The sequence below is a fragment of the Rhinoraja longicauda genome, chromosome 27 (assembly GCF_053455715.1).
Source record: "Rhinoraja longicauda isolate Sanriku21f chromosome 27, sRhiLon1.1, whole genome shotgun sequence".
Lineage (NCBI taxonomy): Eukaryota > Metazoa > Chordata > Chondrichthyes > Rajiformes > Arhynchobatidae > Rhinoraja > Rhinoraja longicauda.
In genome coordinates, this window is record NC_135979.1 from 4,453,111 (window position 1) to 4,480,142 (window position 27,032).

Sequence of the window (27,032 nt, forward strand, 5' to 3'; positions counted from 1 at the left end):
ACATCAAACTGGGAAAATGGGATCTTGTATCTAGCCTAGTTTGAAGAAGAGTCCCAATGCAAAACATCACCCCGCCATGTTCTCCAAGGATGCTGCCTGACCCGCTGCGATACTCCAGCACTTTGCACAGTTGTTTGTAAACCAGCACCTGCAGTTTTTTGTTTCCATCTAGCATCTACTTGGGATCAAACTTGGAACTTTCAACCACAGTTCGCACTTATGTAGCCAACTTTAATTTATTAACACTTCACAGGAAGTATTAGTATACATTGGAAGGACAGCATGCAGTAAATGGCCAGATCCTTCATCCCAGCCAGTGAGGCACTAAATTGAAGACAGCACAGAGGTGCAGCTGGTCGAGCTGCTACCTCACAGTGTGAGAGACCCAGGTTTGATTAAGACCTTGGGTGCTGTCTGTGTGTGGAGTTTGCACATTCTAGCTGTGATCCCCTGGGTTTCCTGCGGGTGCTCTGGTTTCTTCCCACATCCCAAAGACGTGGAGACCTGTAGGTTAATTGGCCCTCTGTAAAATTGCCTCTGCAGTGTATGTAGTGGATGAGAAAGTGAGATAACATAGAGCTAGAGTGAATAGGTGATCGTTGACCGACATGAACTCGGACGAAGAGCCTGTTTCCATGCCTCTAAATTAAAGGAGAAATGTCAAAAATATTGACAAAGGAATTTGACATGAAGTTTCCATGGAACATTGTAAAAGGAAAGAGACCGAGATTTAGAGGGATGTTCATGGGAGCTTGGCATCTGAAGGCATGACCAACGGTGGAGAACTTATCAGGAAGATATCAAATGCCAGAATTGGAGAATCATCACTATTTGGTTAGCCATTATAATGCTAATAAAAAACAAGGAATCCGGCACATTTGCAAAGGTTGATTAAAAATCAAGGCATTGCTTAACCTAGAGCTGGAGTGAGTGTCGGGGTAACAAGTGAAAATTAGTTCTCTGACAAAAGTACCTGTGTTGGGACAACTCAGTTTGTAGAGTTAAAATGAAAGCAGCCAGCCAGGTAAGTGCTAGAATTGTGAAGCCTGGGGGTTTACAATGATAAATGAGGATTTCATATCGGGCAACGCTCACACGCTGAAGACAGACAATATTGGAGGGGTTTTGTGATGACATGGCAGTATGATTTGGAGTTCAACTCAAGGTCAAATTCATCACTACCGTGTGAACTGTTTGGTTCAGCCTCACACAGTTGTCAGGGAACGATGATCAGTCAGCAGCTTGGATAAAGACTTTGCGGAAGGAAGATGGATACTGGACTCGTGGAAAAGTAGTCTGACAATTTAGTCTGCAGAAGGAGATAGTGTGGAGGTGTGTGTCATCAGTGTACTTGTGGCCTATTTGGATGCTGCTAAGGTAATCCAATGATTCTACCTGAGGAAGCAAACTCAACGGCAAAATGTAATTTGTGCTTATATGTACATCTTTTTCTGTATTGCACATTAGAAAAATCATTGATGCCAAACTTCCTTTAGAATAGTCACACCGACTATATCCCCACATTTTATCATCTATCATTCACATCAGATTTTGTTCTAATCAAAGCCAAGATTTACAATTTCTGTCAGTGTTTTAAATTTCAAGGCAAAACAAATAACCTAATGCTTTTAATGGCATTTTGAATAAATGGAATGCAACCAGATACAAAGGTGCATCAGGTATCTTTAATGCCGCAGCATCTCAGGAGAACATGGAGAGGTGACGTTTTCAGTCTGAAGAAGGTTGCTGACCCAAAACGTTACCTATCCACGTTCTCTACAGGCGCTGCCTGGCCCGCCTACTCAGTTAATCCAGAATTTTGATATCAAATAACGACGAGACAGAGTCCAGGAAGGAGACTGAGAAACTCGTGTCCTGGTGTTGAGACAACAACCTTTCCCTCAATGTCAGCAAGACAAAGGAGATAATGTTCCACTTCAGGAAGCGACCCCAGACGCATACCCCAGTTTACATTGAGTGTCGAAGTAGAGATGGTTGAAAACTTCAAATTCCTCAGAGTCAATATCACCAACAACTTCTCCTGGACCACCCATATTGAAGCAACGACCAAGAAAGCTCACCTCCAGTTGCTTAAAAGGCTTAGGAAGTTTGGCGTGTCCCCTACAACTCTCACTAACTTCTCCAGATGCACCATAGAAAGAAAGCATTTTATCAGGACGGATCACAGCTTGGTTTGGGAACATCTCCATCCAAAACCGCAAGAAATTGCAGCGAATTGTGGACGCAGCCCAGACAATCACATAAACCAACCTCCCTTCTATTGAGTATAAGAAAATAACTGCAGATGCTGGTACAAATCGATTTATTCACAAAATGCTGGAGTAACTCAGCAGGTCAGGCAGCATCTCGGGAGAGAAGGAATGGGTGACGTTTCGCGGCGAGACCCTTCTTCAGACTGATCAATGGGTGATGTTTCGGGTCGAGACCCTTCTTCAGACTCCCTTCTATTGACACCATTTATAGGTCAGCAGCATAAACAAGGACGAGTCACACCCTGGCCACTCCCTCTTCTCCCCTCAGGCAAAAGGTATAGAAGTGTGAAAACACACACCTCCAGATTCAGGGACAGTTTCTTTCAAATAATCCTACTACAACCAGAGCAGGGCTGAACTACTAGCTACCTCTTTGATGACCCTCAGACTATCCTTGATCTGACTCTGCTGGCTTTACCTTGTACTATGTTATTCCCTTAAGTATCCATACACTGTAAATGGATCGATTGTAATCATGTATTGTCTTTCTGCTGACTGATTAGCATGCCACAAAGGCTTTTCACCATACCTCGGTACACGTAACAATAAATTAAACTGAACTGTATGCTTTTGTATAAACCAGCACCTCCAGTTCCTTGTTTCTACATCTTTGATGTTGTAATGGGTAGGCACCAGTCACATGGCATTACAACAGCAAATTGCATTCACGTGGTACTAATATAGCCCCTCACGGTACACCGATCCAGAAGATTAAGCTGCATGGGATTCACACTGAGTTGATGGTTTGGATTCAAAACTGACTTACCCATAGAGGGTAGTAGTGAAAGAGTGTTATTCTGGTGGAGTTGTTTTTAGTGAATAAGGCTGTCAAGGGATGCAGGAAGATTATAGATCAGTTACAGATATGGGTAAAGAATTGTGAGATGCTGCGCTTTGGAAGGTCAAATGTAAGGAATGTATACATTTAATGGCAGGACTCTTAACAACACAGAAGTACAGAGGAATCCTGGGGACCATGTCCATGGCTCTCTGAAAGTAGCAACACAAGCAGATAGAGCGATAAAGAGAGCATATGGCATGATTACCTTCATGAGCAGGTGCATTGAGTATAAGGGTCAGGAAATCCTGCTGCAGCTTTGTGGAATTTTGGCTGCATTTGGAGTATTGTGCACAATTCTGGTTGTCACATTACAAGAAGGATTGGGAGAGAGAGTGCAGAAATGGTTTATCATGATGCTGGTTGGATTATAGAGTATTAGCTAGGAGAGATTGGATAAAGTTGGATTGGTTTCTCTGCAGCAGAGGCTGTGGGGAGACCTGATAAACGTTTATACATCACTGAGCCATAGTTAGGGTTGACAATCAGAATCTTCTTCCCCTAAAGTGGAAATGTAAAGCATGAGACATAGATTCAAGGTCAGAGGGCAAATGTTTTAAGGGAATTTGCAGCAGAAGTTTTTTATGTAGTCAAGTGTTTTATTGTCATATATCCCAAACAGAACAATTAAATTCTTACTTGCAGCAGTACAACAATTATGTAAACACAGCTCTCATTAGATACAAAAAACAAACAAAAAGAGCCAAGCGCCAGTAGTGGTGGAAGCAGATATGATGGTGATGTTTAAGATGCTTTTAGATAGGTCTGCAAATATGCAGGGAAAGGGGGGCTATGGATCAAGCTTCAAGATGGCGGCAGATGGAGCAGAGGAACGGGGCCGGTGACATAACTCGCCCATCCTTGGAGGCATTCCGGGAGTTCAGAGGTTGGTTGTGGGAGGTGCCCTGGGAATTGGAGCAGAGCAGTGGCCATGTGAGGTGAGGGATGCACATTCACAGGTCGATGCATCAGTGGAGTCTCTGCAACAGCCTGGAGCTTAATTAGATTGGCTGCCACTACAAGAGGCCAGACGCGTGGATCAGACATGGCCTTCAGTGGCACGGAGTGGTGGAGCAGCAGTGGAGAACATCAACAATATCGTGTGGCCAAGTCAACCCCTACCACGCAGTGTCGCCACCAGGACAATGTGCCTTTATGACCAAGACAAAACTAACATTTTAACAACTGTGAACATGAAGGGTGCAAGATGGCAACTCGTGTACTGCCTCAGTGTTATCTACTAGTACACACTTTTGTACTTAAGTTTGATTGTGTTGAGGTATAGGATGATTGCTGAATTGTATGCAAAAAAGAATTTCACTGTACCTATATACATATGAAAATAAAGTACCATTTAACCATTAAGAGACTAGCTTAATTTAGCATCATGTTCAGCACATACATGATGGGTGGAAGGGCCTGTTCCTGTGGAAGTGTTCTATGTTCTAACGAATAAAGCATCAATGAGACAATCAAACAATAGCCACAAAGACACACCAGAAAATGAAGATAACCATGAAATGTAGTCAATGAAGAAAACTTTCAGCATTTCAGAAGGGATTTGATCGGAAATTCCAAAGCTTACCATCAAGGGTGCTGAAGGTAAATTGCCCGTTGCGAAGTAAATAAAACTAGGGAAGTAAAAGCTGTCAGAAGAGAATTAATAGAAATCTTGGATGGTTGTGGGTGGATAGGACAAAGAGGGAGTGGGACAAAATTATAATGGAGTTTAGAAATAAAGCAACTCTGGACCAGGGTGTCAGGGTGAGGAAATTGGATGGTGGGGAGGAAGAGAGCAATGGTATAGTTAAATCTAGATGTAACAAAGCCCCACATAAGAATTTCAGAAAGGCAAAAGAAGACAGTCTTGGTGATGGGTTTTGAGATGGAAAAGTTCACCTTGGGACCAAAAGATTCATTACAGTTGTAAACAGGCGTTTTCTGTCTCAGATGGTAGAACAGATTACAATGGGAAGACACTGGCCAAGAAACAGAGTTCATGCTCATGTTGGAAACTGTAGACAATTACTTCAATCTTCCAAATACTTTGTATTTTGCATCGGTCAAGTTGGGTTAAAATCAAGAGCCAGTAGAGCAGTTAAGAAAGGTAGCAATATGGTTTAGCGTCAGGTGTGCCTGCAATTGGGATTCAGAAAATAGAATAGGATTAGAATAACACCCCAAGATGTGCAGTGATTCTGGTGTGTTTGCTTTTAACCAAGGCTAGCAAATGAATGACCAAACAAATTGCACTGTTTCAACATATAATATTCACCCCTTTGCCCAACTCCTACTCCAATTCACTAGGAACCATGACAACCAATGTGATATCATACTATTTGTCACAACATTTCCAAGCAACCTCAAAGGAAATTTGAGCACAAATTAAGCGATGAACTGCACTCTGCCAGGCAGGGATTCGTTTCTTGATTTACTTTAGCACTTCTTCAAATTGCACCACAACCATTGCACCATTCTGCTGTTTACATTCGTTATTTATTGATGTACCTATCATTATCAAAAAACTGTATTCTAGACACGAGATGCGAATAAGATATTTCATAGCTCTATGTATATGACAAAAAAAACTAACATGAATCTGTTGGGACATGGGAAGTCATTTTGATGTAATCTATCTCACTGTGGTGGAATTGAGTATTCAATAATAACTTATCTGATTGGAAACAAACATATACCCCTATATTATTCAAGTGCTATTTTTTGTGATAAATAAAATGAAGAGCGTTTATTCTGGAGCTAAACAAAACTGCCAGAGGAACTCAATGGATCTGACAGAATCCATGGAGGGAAACAAACAGGCAACATTTCAGGTCGGGACTCTTCAGACTGAAGCAGGGTCTGAAGAAGGACCCCGACAAGAAATGTTGCATGCCCATTTCCCTACACAGATATTGCCTTATCTGTCGGGTTCCTCCAGCAGTTTTTTGCTCAAGATTATAGCATCTTCTGCCTTATGTCATCAGGTTTGTTCAGGAACTGTACTGAATTCGATTTTTTGATTGTTTGAGATCAATGCATTTCTAATCAAACAGCATTGTTTTTGTTCTATTTAAAAGAAATGATAAAGGCATGGAACACATCCAATCAAATAAGTTAATATCAAATTATTCTATCATAAAACAATATAAACAATGTAAAATCTCTGAGATGGTGGCACAACAGAATAAGACCAATGGATAGAATGCATGTGAAACAGTTGAAGCATTGAATAAAATGTTTATCAAATAATTCATTACAATGCGATTGAGAACAGTTGAATGCCACAAAATAATTACTCTACAATATTTCTATCATCGGCAAAAATCAGATATCGAGATACTGAAGCTCCTGGAATAATATTCCCTGAAAACTAGAGTACAGGATGAACAGTGGTTTACCCAAGTTTAACTCCAGGTTTCTTCAAATAGCTTTAGAGTCCAAGAACATACCAAATGAGATATGGATTATGACCTATATAACATTTCAAAAGCTGTAACACTCAATCTAACACTACAGTTACAACCATTAATTGCACATACACCTACTACATTGGTGCATTGCTTTATCCTGGCTGAATGAAATGAAGCAAGCTTCAGGAGCAATTCTATTAACCACCTTCACATTTCGACCAAAGAACAATTAGAACCCTGGAAGGATGTGGCTTATACCAAGCGGACGGAATTCAATGTCAGATCCTTTTTATTTTTGCTTTCAAACTAATGCATACTTAAACTATCGTCAGTAGGAAATGTAACAATCCATTCGAATTATAAAGAAGCCACGGAAAATTGTACTGTAAACACAAACAAATAACTCAAACATTTAATTTATAAATAAAAATATTAAAGGGATGAAATCCTATCGTTGTATTTTGTTTTTTATTTGGAAATCCTGAATTTATTTTGATAGATTTAACATGATCTTGCAACATTTCCAGATTGAACAACACGTAAAAACACACATCCATTATCCCCACAGAATATCAACAAACTACTGCAGCTGTTTCATTTTCAGGAAATCCTCAAAATCAGCATTTTTTAAAATGTTACGATTAACTCATCAAAAGTTCGATTAAACAGAAGCAAAAGTCCACCGAAATTAAAACATCTGTTGTATTTCCAAACAGCGAAGAACTGGTTACTAATTGCCGACCTAAACAGATACCAGTCAGAAAAAAAGGGTAAACCTCGATCGGTCACTGCAGTAAAACTACGAGTATTTTCATGGTAATCCCTGCACGATTAAAATGTTACACTTGACTACCAGCAAGGAAAATATTTTAAGACAATCGAGTGTTTCTTTCTGGAGTCGATAGAGGGTTCAATGTAAAGATCTGGCAGCTTCTTTTCCACCCTCCTCTGCCCTGATTGCTCAGGCTATTGTTCAGTATTGAGGGAACACTGGGCAAATGGAGGGGGGGGAAATAAAACACGTTTAACTATTTAGTACTCGGGTGCGTCGCTAAGCACAGCAAACAAGAATTCACGTAAAGGTTAACTTTTGCACCACGATGTTTTCTTGCAGATTACACTTTGTGTGTAAAAAGCAGGAGTGGAAATGGCGAGAGGGGACGAGGAGGGAGTGTTGTTGTTGCTGCTGCTGCTGTTGTTGGGGCTGGGTGGCCGTGGACGGGCAGCAAGAGGGCGATGAGGAGGAGGTGGTGAAGAGGCCCCCCTCCACCAGAGCAGCACATCCCCTCCTCCCTCTCCCTCACTCACTCCCTCTCCCTCCTCCGTGCCCAGCCTCTGCACAAACACCTCAGCCTCAGCAACCTTCACCTCACCTCGCAGAAACGCTGGCAGTACAGCGCAGAAGACTCCGGGGACACGCCGCGCCTCCGTAGCTCGCCTTGGACGAGCCGCAGCCGCTCGGTTAAAGACTCGGGGGCCTGCTCGCTCTCTCCGTCCGCCATCTTCGCTCTCCACTGTTGCGCGTAGACACTGCTCACGTGACCAGCCCCCTTCCCCCCCCCTCCCAGCCCCGCCCGCACCGAGCGGAAGGGTGCGTTCGCCTGACGTCACCGGGCATGCATGACCGCCCTCTGTGACGCGACGCGCTCGACCACGCCCCCCTGCGTCCTCTCCGCGACGCCATCACGTTCCATAGCAACGCGGCCTGGCCCCCTCGGGCGCCGCCAAATCTGGGTCAGAGCTGCCGAGTGCGCTTCAAGGACAACAACCTTATCCCACACTGGAAATGCCCGAGAGGTCAACCAGGGATAAGTGAACACAGGAATAAGAGTACAGACAGGTACATACAGACAGGTACTCAGAAGGCGGTGGAGGCCAATTCTCTGAATGCATTCAAGAGAGAGCTTGATAGAGCTCTTAAGGATATCGGAGTCAGGGGGTATGGGGAGAAGGCAGGAACGGGGTACTGATTGAGAGTGATCAGCCATGATCACATTGAATGGCGGTGCTGGCTCGAAGGGCCGAATGGCCTACTCCTGCACCTATTGTCTATTGTCTAGACTATGACAGTCATAGTTCCCTGAAATGAATGGTACGTTATCACATGTGACCAGTCACAGTTGAGGTTCCCTTTGTTTTGCAAACACAAGTATGCAAAGTGTCGCCACATCTTAGGCGTCCACAAAGTCCTACAAAGTTTTCCATTTAGTTCCCAATGGCCGAAAGTGGTGTTGCGTTAAAAACAGGGTGGTGGAGAAGGCTTTTGGCACAGTGGCTTTCATCAGTCAATGGTATTTATTGAAGATAGTCACAAAATGCTGGAGTAACTCAGCGGGACAGGCGGCTGACCGACTGATCTCCAGTGTGACCCACTGATCTCTAGTGGTCCTGTTGACAGACCATTTTCCTTTCTGGGATAAATAAAGTTCTACCATATCGTAAACTAGTATCTGCAGTTCCTTCCTACACAAAGGCATTTATTGAGAGTAGGAAGGAACTGTGGATCCTAGTTTTAACTGCTGAAGTAACTCAGCGGGTCAGGCAGCATCTCTGGGCTGTAAACCTAACTGACCACATCTGCAAAAGAATTGACAAGATCTGGTTGGAGGATTGAAGTGCCACCATCTCCAAAATTTCTTTTAAGCCACACACTCAGTTAACCTGCATTGGAAATCACTATAACAAATCTGTGTCAGAATCATATTCATAGGACATAGAAGCAGAATTAGACCATCGAGTCAACTCTGCCATTCAATCATGGCTGATCTATTTTTTCCTCTTGACCCCAATCTCCTGTCTTTTCCCCGTAACCTTTGACACCCTTACCAATCAAGAACATATTAATCTCCGCTTTAAAAATACCCCAATGACTTGGCTTCCACAGCCGTTTGTGGCAATGAATTCCACAGATTTACCACCCTCTGGCTAAATAAATTCTTTATCTCCTTTACAAAGGGAAGTCCTTTTATTCTGAGTGAGTCTATGCCCTCTGGTCCTAAACTCTTCACTGGAGGAAACATCCGCTCCACATCCACTCTATCCAGGTCTTTCATTATTCATGAACCCCCTTGCTTTTGCACTATCTTGTTTTTTTTGCCTTGTTTCTTTCACAGTTTTCTATCTTTTCGAAATTTTAGATTTTATGTATAATTTAGTTTTGTGTGTCTACGTGCCTGTGATGGTGCTGTAAACATGGTTTTCATTATATTTGAATCTTACCATGGTTGTGCATATGGCAATAAACTCAACTAGACCTTAATAGTATTGTGGCTGAGAGTATCATAACCCACACAGACTTAAAGTGGTTCATGAAGGTAGCTTACCACATCCTTCTGAATAGCAATTAGGGATGGGCAATAATCTCTGGTCTTGCAGCAACCATCACATTGTGCATTTGAATTCAAAACTTGGCAAGGACAGATGATCTTTTACATTCTCTTGAGAAAGCAGTGAGCTATTCAGTTTAACGTCCTTTGACAGCACAGACCTCTTTCAAGTTAAAATAATCCGCCAACAGAAAAGGAACATTAGTCATACTTAAATTGGGGTCAAGATCACTTCCAACAACATTACTGGATATTTTTAATGTTATGTCAACTTCTGAAGTGAATGTACAATTCTGATGAAAGATAGTCAACCTAATATGTTTATTGTTTTCTTCTCCATATTGCTGCCTCACTCACTCAGTGTCTGAAAATGTTTCAATCCACATTTCCCCTGTTTTGCTCTTGTAACAATACTTAAAAAATGTGGAGCAAGTATTTTATTACACAGAGGATGGTGAATGCCCGGAACACCCTGCCAGGAAGGGTGGTGGGGGCAGATATGATAGTGGCATTTAAGAGGCTTTTGGATCGGCACATGGATATGCAGGGAATAGAGAAATATGGATCACTGTACTGCTGCTGTAAGGCACTGGAGCTGCTGCCTCTGTGCAGAGACCCGGGTTCGATCCCACAGGTGATGTCTGTGCTGAGTTTCTAGGTTCACCCTGTGACTGAGTAGGGTATCTCCGGGTGCTCCAGTTTCCTACCACATTCCAAATACATGCAGGTTTGTAGGTTAATTGGCTTCTGTAAAAACTCCCCTGCTGTGTAGGACATAGAACCAGCGTACAGCTGATCGATGGTCGGCATGGACTAGGTGGGCCGAAACACCTGTTTCCGCTCGGTATCTCTAAAATTAAAACGTGCAGGCAGAGGAGTTAGTCTAACTTGACGATATTCAGCGCCGACATTGTGGGCTGAAGGGCCTGTTCCTGTGCTGTATTGATCTATGTTAAAGTGTTGCCATTCATTTCCGTCAAATTCCTATCAAAGCTTATACTTGAGCAAGCTAATTGTTAAGTATCGGCTGGACCCTAAATTTTCAGAGTAAATTCATAGAGACGTACAGCATGGAAACAGGCCCTTCAACCCAATTCATCCATGCCGACTGCGAAGTCCCCCATCTAAGCTAGCCCCATTTGCCTGCATTTGGTCCATACCGCTCCAAACCTTTCCTATCCATGGACTTGTATTGGTCACTGACCTTAAAAAAAATGACACAAGGTGCTGGAGTAACTCAATGGGTCAGGCAACAGCTCTGGCCTGGCCCAGGCAGCATCTCTGGAAGACACGGACGATTTGGGTTGGGACCACTCTTCAGACACAAGAAGGATGCCGACCCGAAACGTCAGCATTCGATGACTTTCAGTGGAGTCACTCCAGCATTTGAGACTTTTTTTTGCAAATCCTGGCATCTACTTGTTACTGACCTTACTTTGTTTAGCTGTAACAACTCTTCTGGAGTTAGTGTTATAAAATCCATAACTACTCTAGCTAGGGAATGTACTCGTAGAAAATTCATGCACAGCATAATTTGAGTGTGTGGTTTTATAATTGGGTTCGTTCCCCTTCTAGAAAATAACAAATAGCAGAGGCAACATTTGGAAGGAATGACATTACATTTATCGCTAATTCGTCATCCACAATTACTTGTCTGCAGACATTAACATCAGCAGGAAAGCAGGCACAAACATTTTTAAATATAACTTTAGCAATCATAAATTTGCAATAGACACATCAAATTAAATGGAAGTCCTTTACTCTTGTTCATCATCTCAAGATGATACAGATGCAACCAATGAATCACTTGTTAAATGTAGTACAGAAACACTATTCATGCAATAAATTAAAATAAAATTGAAGTACAAGAAAAATTGTTCAATTAGAGATGGTGAAAATGGGAAGGAAAAGTAATATTCATGCACGTGGGACATTAAAACATGTACATAGTTGCAAGCTGTGGAGAAAAAGAGATGAGCAGCTCATTGGATAACTCATGGATAACGCTCTTCCAGAACAGAATACACTGCTGAAAAACAAGCTTCCTTATCTATATAGGGTCAAGTCAAGTCAAGTCAATTTTATTTGTATAGCACATTTAAAAACAACCCACGTTCACCAAAGTGCTGTACATCTGATTAGGTACTAAGGAAAAAAAATGAAACATACAGTAGCACGCAAACAGTACACAGCGCCTCCTCAATGAGCCTCAAACGCTAGGGAGTAGAAATAGGTTTTGAGCCTGGACTTAAAGGAGTCGATGGAGGGGGCAGTTCTGATGGGGAGAGGGATGCTGTTCCACAGTCTAGGAGCTGCAACCGCAAAAGCTCGGTCACCCCTGAGCTTAAGCCTAGACCGCGGGATAGTGAGTAGCCCCAAGTCGGCCGACCTGAGAGACCTGGAGTTAGAGAGGGGGGTTAGAAGATTTTTGATGTGGGGGGGGGTGTCCATTTAGGGCTTTATACGTGAATAGGAGGAGCTTGAAGTTGATTCTGTACCGTACAGGGAGCCAGTGGAGAGAGGCCAGAATCGAGGTGATGTGGTCCCTTTTACGGGTACCCGTCAGGAGTCTCGCTGCAGCGTTTTGGACAAGTTGCAGGCGGGACAGGGAAGATTGGCTGATCCCAGTATATAGGGAATTGCAGTAGTCTAGGCGGGAGGAAATGAAAGCGTGAATGATTTTTTCTGTGTCGTCGAATTGGAGGAAAGGTTTGATTTTAGCTATGGTTCGAAGTTGGAAGAAGCTGGCTTTTACCACAGCGTTGACTTGCTTATCAAATTTTAATGCAGAGTCAAATATCATGCCGAGGTTTTTGACATGCGGTTTGACTAGGCAGGATAGACTTCCAAGACTGCCTGTTATCGATTTGATGGAGTCGGGGGGGGGGGGGGGGGGGGGGGGGGGGGGGGGCGAATAGGATGACCTCAGACTTGCTCACATTTAATTGGAGGAAGTTCTGTGCCATCCAACATTTTATGTCCTCAAGGCAGTGTAAGAGGCTGTTTAAATTTGACTGGTTGTTGGGTTTCAGGGGGAGGTTGATGTCCTTTAAATACAGCTATCCTGGACGAAACTCGCAGGGGTTAAATTGCTGTGCAGCCAGCTCACACTTCACAGTTCTTCACAGAGACACAGCTTTTGCAGCCCCCTGTCTTATCAGAAACAACAAATCTGGGAGTCTCACACCTTGTAATGTGTAAGCTCTTACAATAATGAAACATTAGGATCAGAGAAAAATCTCTGAAAAGTTCAGGGCTCACAGGCAGTAGATAGCATCTTCGAGTAATGTTTAGTTTTCATTTACATTTACCATTCTGTTACAGTCCTTTCTCATATCACAATTGGGGTGAATGATCTTTTTACTTAATTTTGCCGTTATTCAGCAACTACTTTCTAACAGTAGTCATTAATTGATGTTTAGTTTAGTTTCAAGATACAACATGGAAACAGGCCCTTAGGCCCACCGAGTCCAAACTGGCCATTGATCACACATTTACGCCAGTTCTATGCTACATTATCCCACTCTCTCATCCTCCTCGTACACACTGGGAGCAATTTACAGAGGCCAATTAATTACATACCTGCACACCTTTGGGATGTGAAAGAAAACTGGAGCATCCCGATGGAACCCACATGGAGAACGTGCAAACTCCACACGGACAGCACCCAAGGTCAGGATGGAACCCGGATCTCTGATGCTATGAGGCAGCAGCCCCACTGACTACCTCAATGTGCAGTGAAGATAGACACAAAATGCTGGAGTAACTCAGCGGGACAGGCAGCATGTCTGGAGAGAAGGAATAGTTGATGTTTCGGGTTGAGACCCTTCTTCAGACTGTGATCTTGTTTGGATATTTTTTTCCCCTTTTGTCCATTGGGAATGGAGCCAATTATTACATAAAATGACTCTCAAAACAACTGTTTTAGCACAGACCAAGAATTGAACCTGGGAACTATTCTCATCTGCATGGTGTATTATCACATCTGTAGTATTTACCATCAGAGAATCAGAGCGTCAAACCATCAGAGAATATCGCAACAAGCTGGGATTTTGGTTCCACAAGTGTAATATTTCATTTTGGTCCACAGCATTCTCCCCGATGAAAATTCTACAAGAGATCTACTTAGCCTCCACCCAACCTCAAAAGATTACAATAATTGACACTACTCCCTCAAGAGCATAAGCTACATATTGCATTTGTCAAATGTTCAGCTTGAACTGATGAATGAACATTTTGTAATGCCCAATGGAATTGTTTTAGTGGCGAATTGTTAAATGCTTCCTCGACTAATTTAATCACTGGAGAATATACTCCCACCTCCCACAAAGCTTTCAAAATATATTTTCAGAAAATTGTCACTTTATTTACTGTGATTTAAAGATAATAGTGCTATAAATATATTGTATTAATCCAATTATTTTAATTATAGTTTTACCAAAATTCACCCTTTAATCATATCAGCATTTGTGAGTTCCTTTGTAAAATTTTAAACATATGTGTCAGCACGGATTCAGTTGATGGCATTCGTTTCTACTCATGGTGGTTGTCAGTTCAAATCTAGTCTAAAGACTTGAGTGTAAAAACACATTGAGCAATAAGGCAATGTCAGAGATGGATGAAATGTTGAAATGAAGTCATGACCTTGCCTCACAGTTAGACCGAAAAGATCCTTGGAGCATTGGGATAGAAGAGGTACACACATGCCCATGTGGTATGAATATTGATTTATCAGAATCAGAATAACCTTTATTGTCATCCAAAAAAACAAGTCTTTTGGACGAAATTCCGTTACCCACAGTCCAATAATAAGACCAATAAAAATAAAGCAATAACACACACACAATCACAAGCCAACACAAAACAAAAAAAAAGAAACATCCATCACAGTGAGTCACCTCCTCACTGTGATGGAAGGCCAGAATGTCTTTTCTCTTCCCCTGCCGTCTTCTCCCGCGGTCAGGCTGTTTAAGTTGCCACGTCGGGGTCGAACTTCAAGTAACCCCTGCATTCCCTCTCTCTCCATTCCTCCCCCACCCAAGCCGCACCAGTTTCTTGTTCTCACCTAGCAAACAGCTAATAATGCCGTATTTCCTTTATCATTGTTACTTTTTTGCACATCTTTCATTCATTTGTTCTACATCTCTCCACATCACCGTCTATATCTCTTGTTTGCCTTTCCCCTGACTAGTCTGAAGAAGGGTCTCGACCCGAAACATCACCCATTCCTTCTCTCCAGAGATGCTGCCTGTCCCGCTGAGTCACTCCAGCATTTTGTGTCTACCTTTGGATTATTTATGCTTCTGCTTTTTATATCAGAGGCATGGGTGTGATAAAGAGAATAGGAGGTTATACTGGGATGAAATTGGTGGAACCAGAATTGGAAAAGACATTAGATCAGGATGCTCCACATCATAAAAACATATATAATAGATACCTTAGCATATGTCATTTAACTCAGAGTGCCCTAACATTTTTTGATAATCAAGCACCTTAAAAATGGTTTAAAACCTTGATTATGATGTCGGAAACAAGGCAGTTAATTTGCACTTGATATAGTTGTCGAAAGATAATCAACATGAACAAATCTGTTCCCTTCCCCACATATATTTTCTGACCTGTGGTGTTTCCAATTTTGATTACACATATAGTGTAAAAGAATGAGGCCTTAGTTTAAATACTCACCTGCAAAACCGTGTAGCATTTCATCAATATTGTTCTGAAGTGCAGTTTCTTTGGAGTGAGATATCAATGTTCAGAGGGCTCACATAAGCACACTTTTCATGCAAATTATTCAAAACAGGGGTGGTGCGGCTGGTGAAGCTGCTGCCTCTGGGTGCCGGTGATCTGGGTTTGATCTTTACGCTTGAGTGCTGTCTGTGTGAAATTAATGTAAGAAAATAACTGCAGATGCTGGTACAAATCGAAGGTATTTATTCACAAAATGCTGGATAACTTAGCAGGTCAGGCAGCATCTCAGGAGAGAAGGAATGGGTGACGTTTTGGGTCGAGACCCTTCTTCAGACTTCACAGCAGTGTGAAGTTTGTATGTTCTTGTGAATACATGGGTTTCCTCCGGGTGCTCCGGTTTCCTCCAGAAATCGGAGGTGCAAAGGGACTTGGGAGTGCTGGTGCAGGACTCCCAAAAAGTTAATTTGCAAGTTGAAGCAACATGTTCCCAATGTTGGGGGAGTCCAGAACAAGGGGCCACAGTTTAAGAATAAGGGGTAGGCCATTTAGAACGGAGATGAGGAAGAACTTTTTCAGTCAGAGAGTGGTGAAGGTGTGGAATTCTCTGCCTCAGAAGGCAGTGGAGGCCAGTTCGGTGGATGCTTTCAAGAGAGAGCTGGATAGAGCTCTTAAGGATAGCGGAGTGAGGGGGTATGGGGAGAAGGCTGGAACGGGGTACTGATTGAGAGTGATCAGCCATGATCGCATTGAATGGCGATGCTGGCTTGAAGGGCTGAATGGCCTACTCCTGCACCTATTGTCTATTGTCTATTGAATCGGTAGTAAGGAAGGTAAATTCAATGCTAGCATTTATATCGAGAGGACTGGAATACAAAAACGGAGATGTAATGCTGAGGCTCTATAAGGCGCTGGTCAGGCCGCATTTGGAGTACTGTGATCAAATTTGGGCCCCATATCTGAAGGAGGATGTGCTGGCGCTGGAGAGGGTCCTGAGGAGGTTTACAAGAATGATTCCAGGAATGTGTGGGTTAGCATATGATGAGTGTTTTACAGCACTGGGCCTCTACTTGCTGGAGATTAGAAGGTTGAGAGGGGACCTCATTACAATTTACAGAATAATGAAAGGCATAGATAGAGTGGATGTGGAAAGGTGGGGGAGTCTTGGACCAGAGGTCATAGCCTCAGAATTAAAGGACCCTCTTTTAGAAAGGAGGCGAGGAGGAACTTCTTTAGTTAGAGAGTAGTTAATCTGTGGAAGTCATTGCCACAGAGGACTGTGGAGAGCAAGTCAGTGGATATTTTTAAAGGCAGAGAGAGACAATTTCTTGATTAGAATGGCTGTCAAGGGTTATGGGGAGAAGGCAGGAAAATTGGATTAGGAGGCAGAGATCAGCAATAATTCAATGGTTGAGTGGACTTGATGGGCCGAATAGCCTAATTCTATCCTATAACTTGTGAACTTGTCCCAAATACGTTTGTAGGTTAATTGGCCTCTGCAAATTGCCTCTAACGTATGCAAAAGTGGGACAACAGAACTAGTGTGGGATAACAAAACTAGGGCGGCACGGTGGCGCAGCGGTAGTTGCTGCCTTACTGCGAATGCAGCGCCGGAGACCCGGGTTTGATCCCGACTACGGGCGCTGTCAATAGTCAATAGTCGTTTATTTGTTACATACACATAAATGTGTAGTAAAATGAAACATTACCCGCAGTTGAACAATAAGACCAATAAGATTAATCAATAAAAATGCAATAACACATACAATCACAACTAACACCAAACAAAAAGAAACATCCATCACAGTGAGTCTCCTCCAGTCCCTCCTCACTGTGATGGAAGGCCAGAATGTCTTTTTCTCTTCCCTGCCGTCTTGTCACGCGGTCAGGCTGTTGGAGTTGCCACGTCGGGGCGGTCGGGGCTCCCGATATTGAAGCCCCCGCTGGGCGGTGAAAAAAGCGCCGGATGGTGAAAGTAACCCCAGTAATAGCCCCATGGTGAGCATGCATTCCAAATCCTACATATCCTGGACATAGTTTAGTGTAGAGGGGAGGGTGGTTGTGAATAAACGTTGGGTGTGTATTAAAATATGTGTTGGTCAAGGTTGCGATGCGTCGTACGTTCCCCATCTTACAGTCGTGTATGTGTCTTGCAGAACTGTGTTTAAGAATTCATAAGTAAAAGGGTATTCGTGTATATGTTTTGTGGAACTGTGTGTTTCAAGAATTGTACACAGTTTGTACGTTCTCCCCGTGACCTGCGTGGGTTTTCCTCGAGATCTTCGGTTTCCTCCCACACTCCAAAGACGTACAGGTATCTAGGTTAATTGGCTTGGTAAATGTAAAAAATGTCCCTAGTGTGTGTAGGATAGTGTTAATATGCGGGAATCGCTGGTCGGCGCGGACCCGGTGGGCCGAATGGCCTGTTTCCGCGGTGTATCTCTAAACTAAAGTGTGAACTGGTGATCAATGTTCAGCGTGGGCTAAAGGATCTGTTTCCATGCTATTTCTCTAAACACATCTAGGGGCAATTTACAATAGCCAATTTACTTATCAACCAGAGTACCCACGGTAAAACCATGAACTCACTGGATGAATGTGAAAATCCCATAAAAATTGCCCCAACAGTAGGGCCTACTATATTGCTAATCTAAACTAAATGAGAAAAGGTCTCTCATTAAATGTAACAGAACGATGAAGGTTTTGCACACTCTATCAATCTGAAGACGTCCGGGGCTAAACCGGTGACTGCAATTGTGCCTGAATCAAACACTGACTAGAGTCAGCTTAACCACACCACGTGCAGCAAGACAAACTGCAAATGCAATTGAACCTAACACTGATTTGTAAGGAGTTTGGGCTTATTATTGTCACATGAGGTTTATTATTGTCACAATAAAAGCAAGGGAAACTCGAGTAGAAAAGCAATGAGGAAGATACAAAGTGCAGAATAGAGTTCTCATCATCGTCGCGCATCCGTTCCAAAGACACATTCCAATGTCCTCCATGGGGCAGAGGTGAATCGGACAGTGCCCCGTCTTGTGAAAGGATCGTTCAGAAGCTTGATAACGGGGAAATAAGCTGTTCCTGAGTCTGGTGGTGTGTACTTAGAAGCTTCTTTACCTTCTGCCGGACGAGAGCGGGGCGAAGTGGGAATGGGAGAACCAAAAACAAAAGGTCACATTTTCCTTTTTTACAAAGTAGTTCTTTTACAACACAAAGTCTCCAATTACAGCAAAAAATGTCCTTGCAATTACGTTGCTAAAAACAATCCACTTTGCTTTTTGTTTGTCTTTGAACCTGGAGCAAATAAACCAAACTGCTGGAGGAACTCAGCAGATAAAGCAGATCAGACCAGAGGAACAAATTATGCCATTCAGCCCATCGACTCTGCTCTGCCATTCGATCCGAAACATCACCCATTCCTTCTCTCCAGAGATGCTGCCTGTCCTGCTGAGTTACTCCCGCTTTTTGTGTCTATATTCGATCTTGGCTGATCTATTTTCCCACTCATGCCCTTACTAACTGAGAACCTACCAATCTCCACTTTAAAAATACCCAATGTCTTGGCCTCCTCAGCCGTCTGTGAGAACCAATTCCACAGAATCACCACCCTCTGGTCAAAAGAAATCCCTCCTTTCTAAATCTCCAAATGTCTAAATCTCCTTTCTAAAGGGTACGTCCTTTTATTCTGAGACTTTCTGTGCCCTCTGCTCCCAGACTCTCCCACGAGTGGAAACATCGTCTCCTCCTCATCCACTCCACCCAACAACTGCTCGGGGGGCAGGAGAGATGCTGATGCTCTGAGTGACCCCGGCATTCCGCGTCCCTCTGCTATGGGATGGGAGCGTTGTCTCCTGCTCCCCAAACGTCTCAGCGCCGCTTCCATTGTGTGTTGGAGGCGGGTGCCCGCGGGGCGGGAGCGAGCACGGGGGGGGCAGGGGGCGAGCACGGGAACGCGCCTGGGGGGGGAGCACGGGAACGCGCATGGGGGGGGGGGGCGGGGCGAGCACGGGAACGCGCATGGGGAGGGGGCAAGCACGGGAACGCGCCTGGGGGGCGGGGGCGAGCACGGGGAACGCACCTGGGGCGGGAGCGAGCACGGGGGGCGGGGCGAGCACGGGGAACGCGCCTGGGACGGGAGCGAGCACGGGGGGCGGGGCGAGCACGGGGAACGCGCCGAGCTCCGGGAAGCCGACGCCTCTCGTCTCCTACAGGTGGCGGTAGCGGCGGCGGCGGCGGCGGCTTCACTCTCCGCTCTCCCTCCCTCGGCCTCCTCCATCGTCCGCGGCCTAGGATCTCCCTCAACCAGGCGCCGGCGGCCGGGCCGGGACGGTGCGTGCGGGGAGGCGGCTCCACCGCGGGGCTGGGGGTGGAGGAGGGGAGAGTGGGGGAGGGGAGAGTGGGGGAGGGGAGAGTGGGGGAGGGGAGAGTGGGGGAGGGGAGAGTGGGGGAGGGGAGAGTGGGGGAGGGGAGAGTGGGGGAGGGGAGAGTGGGGGAGGGGAGAGTGGGGGAGGGGAGAGTGGGGGAGGGGAGAGTGGGGGAGGTGCCGGGCCGGCGGTGCCAGGCGCACAGACAGACAGACAGACAGACGGAGAGAGAGAGAGTGCACGCTTGTTGTTGTGGGTCTGTCGCAGTCTGTATTATGTAGGATGGTGGTTGACACCCAAAATGCCGGAGTAACTCAGCCGCACAGGCAGGCAGCATGGATGGGAGACGTCGCCCCTTCCTTCTCCCCGGAGATGCTGCCTGTGTGGCTGAGTTACCCCGGCATGTTTGTTGTGTCTATGTGGCTTCATTCACCTCCCCAGGGCAGGGCCTGCCTGGACCACAAACATCCATCGCCTTTCTGCTTCCACAGATGCTGCTCCACCCTCTGCGTTCCTCCAGGAGGTCGTTGCTCCAGATTCCTGCAACTATAAAGTCTCTTGTGTCTCTAAATGACTGGAGACACAAAAAGACCACAGGTGTCCGAATCTGGAACAACAAGAGACACAAGTTGTTGCAGGAATCTGGAGCAACTATAATTCATCAGGTCACTTCTTGAAAGTCTTGTGTTTCTAGTTTGTTGGATGCTCTGTGGTCTCACAGAGAAACAATAAACTGCAACTGCTGGTTCACCAAAGTGCTGGAGTAACTCAGCAGGTCAGGAAGCATCTCTGGAGGGCATGGACATGAGATGTTTTGGGTTGGGGCTGAAGAAGGGCCCTGACACTAAACGTCACCTGCCCTTGCCCTCCAGAGATGCTGCCTGACCTGCTGAATTGCTCCAGCACCTTCTGTAGTTTCCTGTATCTCCTGTTTGTTGCTGCAGATTCCAACATTTTGCTGTCTACTTTAGTGTTTCCTCAGTGAATGTACCTATTTTTAAGCCAGTGGTCACTGTAATATTTGAGTCTTGATATAGATCGACTTGCACCAATATCTTTGTTCTTGGCAGGAGGGGTTTGAGGGCAAAAAAACAGGAATCAGAACAGACATGGTTCAGTGCTTTGTTAGTCATGGGGCAGTGGGGGTGAGGGAGATGAGTAAAAAAGGAAGGCATTTAAAAATGGCTAATTGTGAACTAGTTGAGATGGATTCCTGAGGGTATGTATATCAATTTTTTGTGGTTTCCACATTAACTGATTTCAGGAAAAACAAAACTGAGATGGGAGTGGTTGTAGGAAATTTAATTGAGAACTGTGCAAAAGATTAGTTTGAAGTGGAGCTGCAAGAACTGCAAGAACTGAGCTTTGAAGATTGAAAAGTGAAAGTATAAGTCAAATACTTGGGATTGTGGACTTTATGAGTAGGGAATTCGACAAAGCCGTAACTCCGTGCCAAGTGATTCTCAAGGATTTACTGACCATCAAATCATGGGGGATACCAGATATCTAAATTTAACTCACCTGGATTATCTTGTATCAATTAGTTCTTGTCCTATTTATATTTAGAATACTTACCATGAAAATAGATTCAAGGTGAATTTGACGCCTGACAATTTGGGAGCACTTTAAATTTGGAAGGTGAAAGACAGAACAGGTTTGAGGCACCAAATTAACTACAACCTTCCCTCGCATTCTGATTTACCGTATCCTGCACCTCTAGTCCCTCGTGTCTCCAGCTTGTTTGTTGCAGAAACAAGAGACTGCAGATGTTGGCTTACCATAAAAAGTCACAGAGTGCTGGAGTTACTTCATCCTTGTTTATAATGATTTGGCGTATGCTACAACTCTGAATTAATTTGTCAAATCTAGTCCAAACATGTTGCAACAACTAGGGTTCAAGATGTCAGTTGGCAATTGAATTTCAAACATTAAAAATATTTTCGATGTTCTTTTCAGAAGCAGTCGTTTAAATTTTTATAGGGAACTGCAGATGATGGTTTACATTGAAGATAGACACAAATGCTGGAGTCACTCAGCGGGACAGGCAGCATCCCTGGAGAGAAGGAATGTGTGACGTTTTGGGTCGAGTCTGAAGAAGGATCTCGACATTTCTTCTCTCCAGAGATGCTGCCTGACCTGCTGAGTTTCTCCAGCATTTTGTGATACCTTCGATTTGTACCAGCATCTGCAGTTATTTTCCTACATGAAGTGTTAAATGGTTGTTTTACCTTTTTATTTTTCAGGATTGTTGGTGGAAATGACTCGGTCAAAGAAGATCGGCAATCACAACAATGGCAGAAAGAAAAACATGGCAAAGCTGTGGAAGACCAAAAGGCGAACTAAAGATTTGGACGAGGTTCATGAAGACATGAAGCCAGAAAATGCAAGCAAATTACTGCACCAGGCTGCAGACTGTGACGTTACTGGAAATGCGCAGTTCTACTGCTTGCACTGCGCGTAAGTAACTGTCCTGTATGAACAATGTGTTCTTTACATTAATGTACACCTTAACAAGGATGCCCATTTATCTTCTGTGGGAATGTTACATTTAATGGTATTGAACACATCTGCAACCAGAGGGATGTCCATAGGATGGGCCCCTTCAGTCCATTCTGTGCTTGGAACTTTGGAACGTGATAAAACTGATTTTGCTGAAGGCAGTGACGGGTGGGGATCATGAAGATGACGAGGCTCGTCCATTACTTGTTTATTGAGACACTGAGGAGATGCTGTGTTCACTTTTCCTATTGTTATAGGTCAAATTTAGTTACAGCCGGTTATTTAAAAATACTTTTTGAACTTAAAATAACGAATAGTTTTTAAACTAATTCTTCCATAAACCGTCTACGATCTCAGCAGTTTAGAAAAGCAGTTAACAGGCACAACACCTAAGGAGAATAAAGTTTAAAAAATCTGGTGCTAAATCTCACTTGTTCTGTGAACACTTGGACAATGCTGAGGGGCATTTTTACACCAGAGCTTGATGTGGATTTTTAACTCGGTCAACAGGCTAAACTATCTCTAAACTAAACCAACGCTAACTTCATATTCGATCTCAAGAATTACAGATTAAGTTCAAGAGCACACAAAAGGACACAAAGTGCTGGAGTAACTCAGCATCTCTGGAGAACTTGGATAGGTGACATTTTCATGCTGAGACCCTTCAGTTATTGTGGGGGTGGGGGTGGGGGGTGGGGGGGGAGGGAGGAAAGCTGGAAAAGGGGAGAGGCAGGACAGAGCCTGCAAGGTAATTGTCATATGCTTCGGGAATAGAATAGTGAAATTCTCACTTGCTGCACATAAAATGTACCAAAACAACAATTTCATATACAATAATCAAGTCATACAACAAATGATCAATAATACGAGGTAGATGGTAATGCCAGCTTGTTGCCTCGACTTTGAAAATGGTGCCAAAAGATGGCAACTTCTACACAGCCTTGGCGAGCAATTTCTACACACTTTGTACTTAATCTGAGATTGTGTTTGTGTATGGTAATAACTTACTAAACTATGCAAAACATAAATGTCACTGTACCTCGCTCGGTACATGTAATAATAAAGAACCATTGACCAAACAGTGACTCAAAGGAGAGGGGAGCAGCAGTGTTTACTGCAGCTGTGACCAAAAGTGCATGAGGAGATCATTGGAAACAGATTTGAAAGGTGAGGGGGCAAAATATAAAGAGGGATTAATAGATAGCCACATATGCTTCCAAATCATTTTAGTGACTTTTCTATTGCTTCATTTGCAGGCGATACTTTATTGATCAGAGAAGTCTCAAAGAACATTTCAGAACAAAAGTTCACAAACGCAGGTAACGTTAATTGTCTTGAAAGGCAATCCAAGACTCATTAATGTTTCGGGAAGACGAGCACTGAATTGTCTGAGGCATTAAATCATAGAATCCTGCAGCGTGGAAACAGGCCTTTCAGCCCGTCTAGGCGTTTATTTGGTGCTTAATAACGGGGATCCTGGCTTTGTCTCCTTTGTCCAATGCGGCATCGTGCTTGACAGATTGGAGACACAACTTCACCTGTATCAGGCACTTAACAAATTAACTTGTAGACCATTTGGAGTAGTCTTCCTCAGTTGAAAGTGTTTAAATCAGTGTCTCAAATGGAATTCACTCCTGGAACAAAACCATGGCAAAAATCTGCTCATCCTTGCAGCTTAATAAAATCAAAGGCATCAAGCTCTTGTCCTGATTTTTGTTGGCTTGTTTTCTTTCCAGACTAAAAAAGTTGAGGGAAGAGCCGTACACGCAGGAGGAGGCAGAGCGAGCAGCCGGGATGGGTTCCTACATCCCAGCAAAGAAAGTCAAGGTCGAGACACAGACCATAGAGGAGGAAATGACAGTATCATAACTCATGGACAAGATATGTTTTGTCCTTTTCATTATGAACTGGCTTTGATCTTGCTGATTTATTGACCATGTTTCTGTTAAAATTATATTAAAAATATACCCAAAACCAGTAACATGAAGCAAGCTGTGGTGCTTTATTGGCTGAAGATGGCTATCTTCCAGCATCTTGAATTGATTGATTGAAACGCACAGTATGGAAACAGGCTCTTCAACCCGAGTCAATGCTGACCATCGATCATCCGTTCACACTGGTTCTATGTTATCCTACATTTTCATCCACTCCCTATATATTAGGGGCAATTTACACAGGGCAAGTAACCTACAAACCCACGTGTCTTTGGTATGTGGGAAGAAACCGGATCACCCGGAGGAAACCCATGTGGTCACAGGGAGAACGTGCAAACGCCACACAGACAGCACCTGAGGTTAGGATTGAACCTGGGTCTCTGGCGCTGTGAGGCAGCAGTTCTTCCATCAGCGGCAATCTGCTACTCTTGTGTAAACCTGACTTTGGAAGAAGCAAACTATAATTTGAGTTATTTGGTTATAGAGATTCATGCTTGAATGAATTTGCCAAATGTCAACTAACAGCAGAAGATAGCAATTCAGTTCCAGGGTCAGCTCGACAGCCTGACAACTGCAAGGGAGATGGAGTTGCAAATCTGGGAAGAACTTTCCATTATGTTGAAGAAATTAGTATTCAGTTCTATGAAGACCTTGGAATAGTGTTGGGATAACAATGTCAAGTCAAGTCAAATTTATTTGTCACATACACTTACTCGATGTGCAGTGAAATGAAAGTGGCAATGCCTGCGGGTTGTGCACAAAAATAATTACAGTTACAGCATATAAATAAAGTTAATAAGTTACTAAACATAGCACAAAAAGTGTCGACAAAAATTTAGTCTCTGGGGTTATCAAAGTTGACAGTCCTGATGGCCTGTGGGAAGAAGCTCCGTCTCATCCTCTCCGTTTTCACAGCGTGACAGCGGAGGCGTTTGCCTGACCGTAGCATCTGGAACAGTCCGTTACTGGGGTGGCAGGGGTCCCTCATGATCTTGCTTGCTCTGGATCTGCACCTCCTGATGTATAGGTCCTGCAGTGGGACGAGTGTAGTTCCCATGGTGCGTTCTGCCGAACGCACTACTCTCTGCAGGGCCATCCTGTCCTGGGCAGAGCTGTTCCCAAACCAGACTGTAATGTTGCCGGACAGGATGCTCTCTACAGCCCCAGAGTAGAAGCAATGAAGGATCCTCAGCGACACTCTGAATTTCCTCAGTTGTCTAAGGTGGTAAAGGCGCTGCTTAGCCTTACCCACCAGTGCGGCAATGTGCGTTGCCCACGTCAGATTCTCTGCGATGCGGACTCCCAAGTATTTGAAACTGCTCACCCTATCCACAATAGACCCATTTATCTCCAGTGGCGTGTACGTCCTTGGATGTTTAGCCCTTCTGAAGTCCACAATCAGCTCCTTTGTTTTAGTGACATTCAAGAGGAGGCTATTGTCCTGACACCAGAGTGCCAGATCAGCCACCTCCTCCCGGTAGAGCAAGAAGACGAGGAATATTAAAGCAGTTGTTAAAATAATTGTCCTTTTCTCTTATTTGGAAATACAGTGAATTGTGAAACTAAAAAAAACCCGATTAGAATGGCATTGTTGGTTTAATTCTCTGTCGTGTGAACTGAGATACAGTGAAAAGCATTTTGTTAAGTGCTATGCAGTCAGCAGAAAGACCACATGATTACAATCGAGCTGTCCGCAGCACATGGATACAGGATAAAGGGAATAATTAGTGCAAAATAAAGTCTGATTAAAGATAATCTGAGGGTCTCCAAGGTGTATGGTAGCTCAGGACTGCTCTCGAGTTGTTGATGGAATGGTTCAATTGCCTGAGATAGACACAAAATGCTGGAGTAACTCAGCAGGTCAGGCAGCATCTCTGGGGAAAAGGAATTGGTGATGTTTGGGTATAGACCCTTTGTGTCTATCTTTGGTGTAAACCAGCATCTGCAGTTCCTTCCTACACAGTAAGGATGCCGGTTGAGAAAGGCAGCAGGATTAGGACAAACAGACGGAGACACAGACAAAGATTAAATCTGGTTTTAATCAAAGAGCTCCACAAGTTCAACAAAGAGTTCACATCAGTGTCTGAAGAAGGATCTTGACCCAAAACACCATTTGCCCATTTCCCCACACAGATGCTTCCTGACCTGTTGAGTTCTTCCAGAGATGAACACAAAACACTGGCGTAACTCAGCAGGTCAGGCAGCATCTCTGGAGAAAACGTTTTGGGTTGGGACCCTTCTTCAGGCTGAAAGTTGGGGGTGGGTGGGTGGGTGTATCATATCATATCATCATATCATATCATCATATCATATCATATACATACAGCCGGAAACAGGCCTTTTCGGCCCTCCAAGTCCGTGCCGCCCAGTGATCCCCGTACATTAACACTATCCTACACCCACTAGGGACAATTTTTACATTTACCCAGCCAATTAACCTACATACCTGTATGTCTTTGGAGTAGAGCTGGAGGTGAGGAGTTCTTATTCCAGCACTTGTGTTTTGATCAAGATTCCAGCATCTGGAGTTTCTTGTATCGCCATCTAACATTGGTACATCTCTGGGAAGATGCAGGGAATGAAAAAACGAATGTTCTGGTTAAATTCTTAAGGTTTTTTTTCCAGAAGAGTAGTAAAAATAATACCAGTTATAACTGGTATTATAACCGGTATTAATAGTTATAATATCGTTGC

The 27,032-nt window shown here is 43.9% G+C and overlaps 2 protein-coding genes across 4 annotated transcripts in view; one reads left to right on the forward strand and one right to left on the reverse strand.

Annotated features, from left to right (window-relative positions):
- The window catches only part of rlf (RLF zinc finger), a 45,053-nt gene extending 37,024 nt beyond the window's left edge, over positions 1–8,029 (reverse strand). Inside the window, exon 1 of the mRNA XM_078423006.1 lies at positions 7,895–8,029. Within this exon, the coding sequence (XP_078279132.1) occupies positions 7,895–8,023 (129 nt within the window). The 5' untranslated portion in view covers positions 8,024–8,029. The remainder of the gene's footprint in view (positions 1–7,894) is intronic.
- Positions 8,030–8,223: 194 nt separating this feature from the next.
- On the forward strand, positions 8,224–24,381 carry znf593 (zinc finger protein 593). 3 transcript variants are annotated; one of them, XM_078422951.1, is made up of 4 exons: positions 8,224–8,361; positions 22,149–22,362; positions 23,661–23,723; positions 24,141–24,381. In XM_078422951.1, the coding sequence occupies exons 2-4, from the start codon at positions 22,163–22,165 to the stop codon at positions 24,271–24,273; spliced, it is 396 nt and encodes a 131-aa protein (XP_078279077.1). In that variant the 5' UTR covers positions 8,224–8,361; positions 22,149–22,162; the 3' UTR covers positions 24,274–24,381. The 3 variants fall into 3 exon arrangements, with proteins under 3 accessions (XP_078279077.1, XP_078279075.1, XP_078279076.1); XM_078422949.1 differs by lacking the exon at positions 8,224–8,361 and adding an exon at positions 19,706–19,870; XM_078422950.1 differs by lacking the exon at positions 8,224–8,361 and adding an exon at positions 20,741–21,124.
- Positions 24,382–27,032: the final 2,651 nt, after the last annotated feature.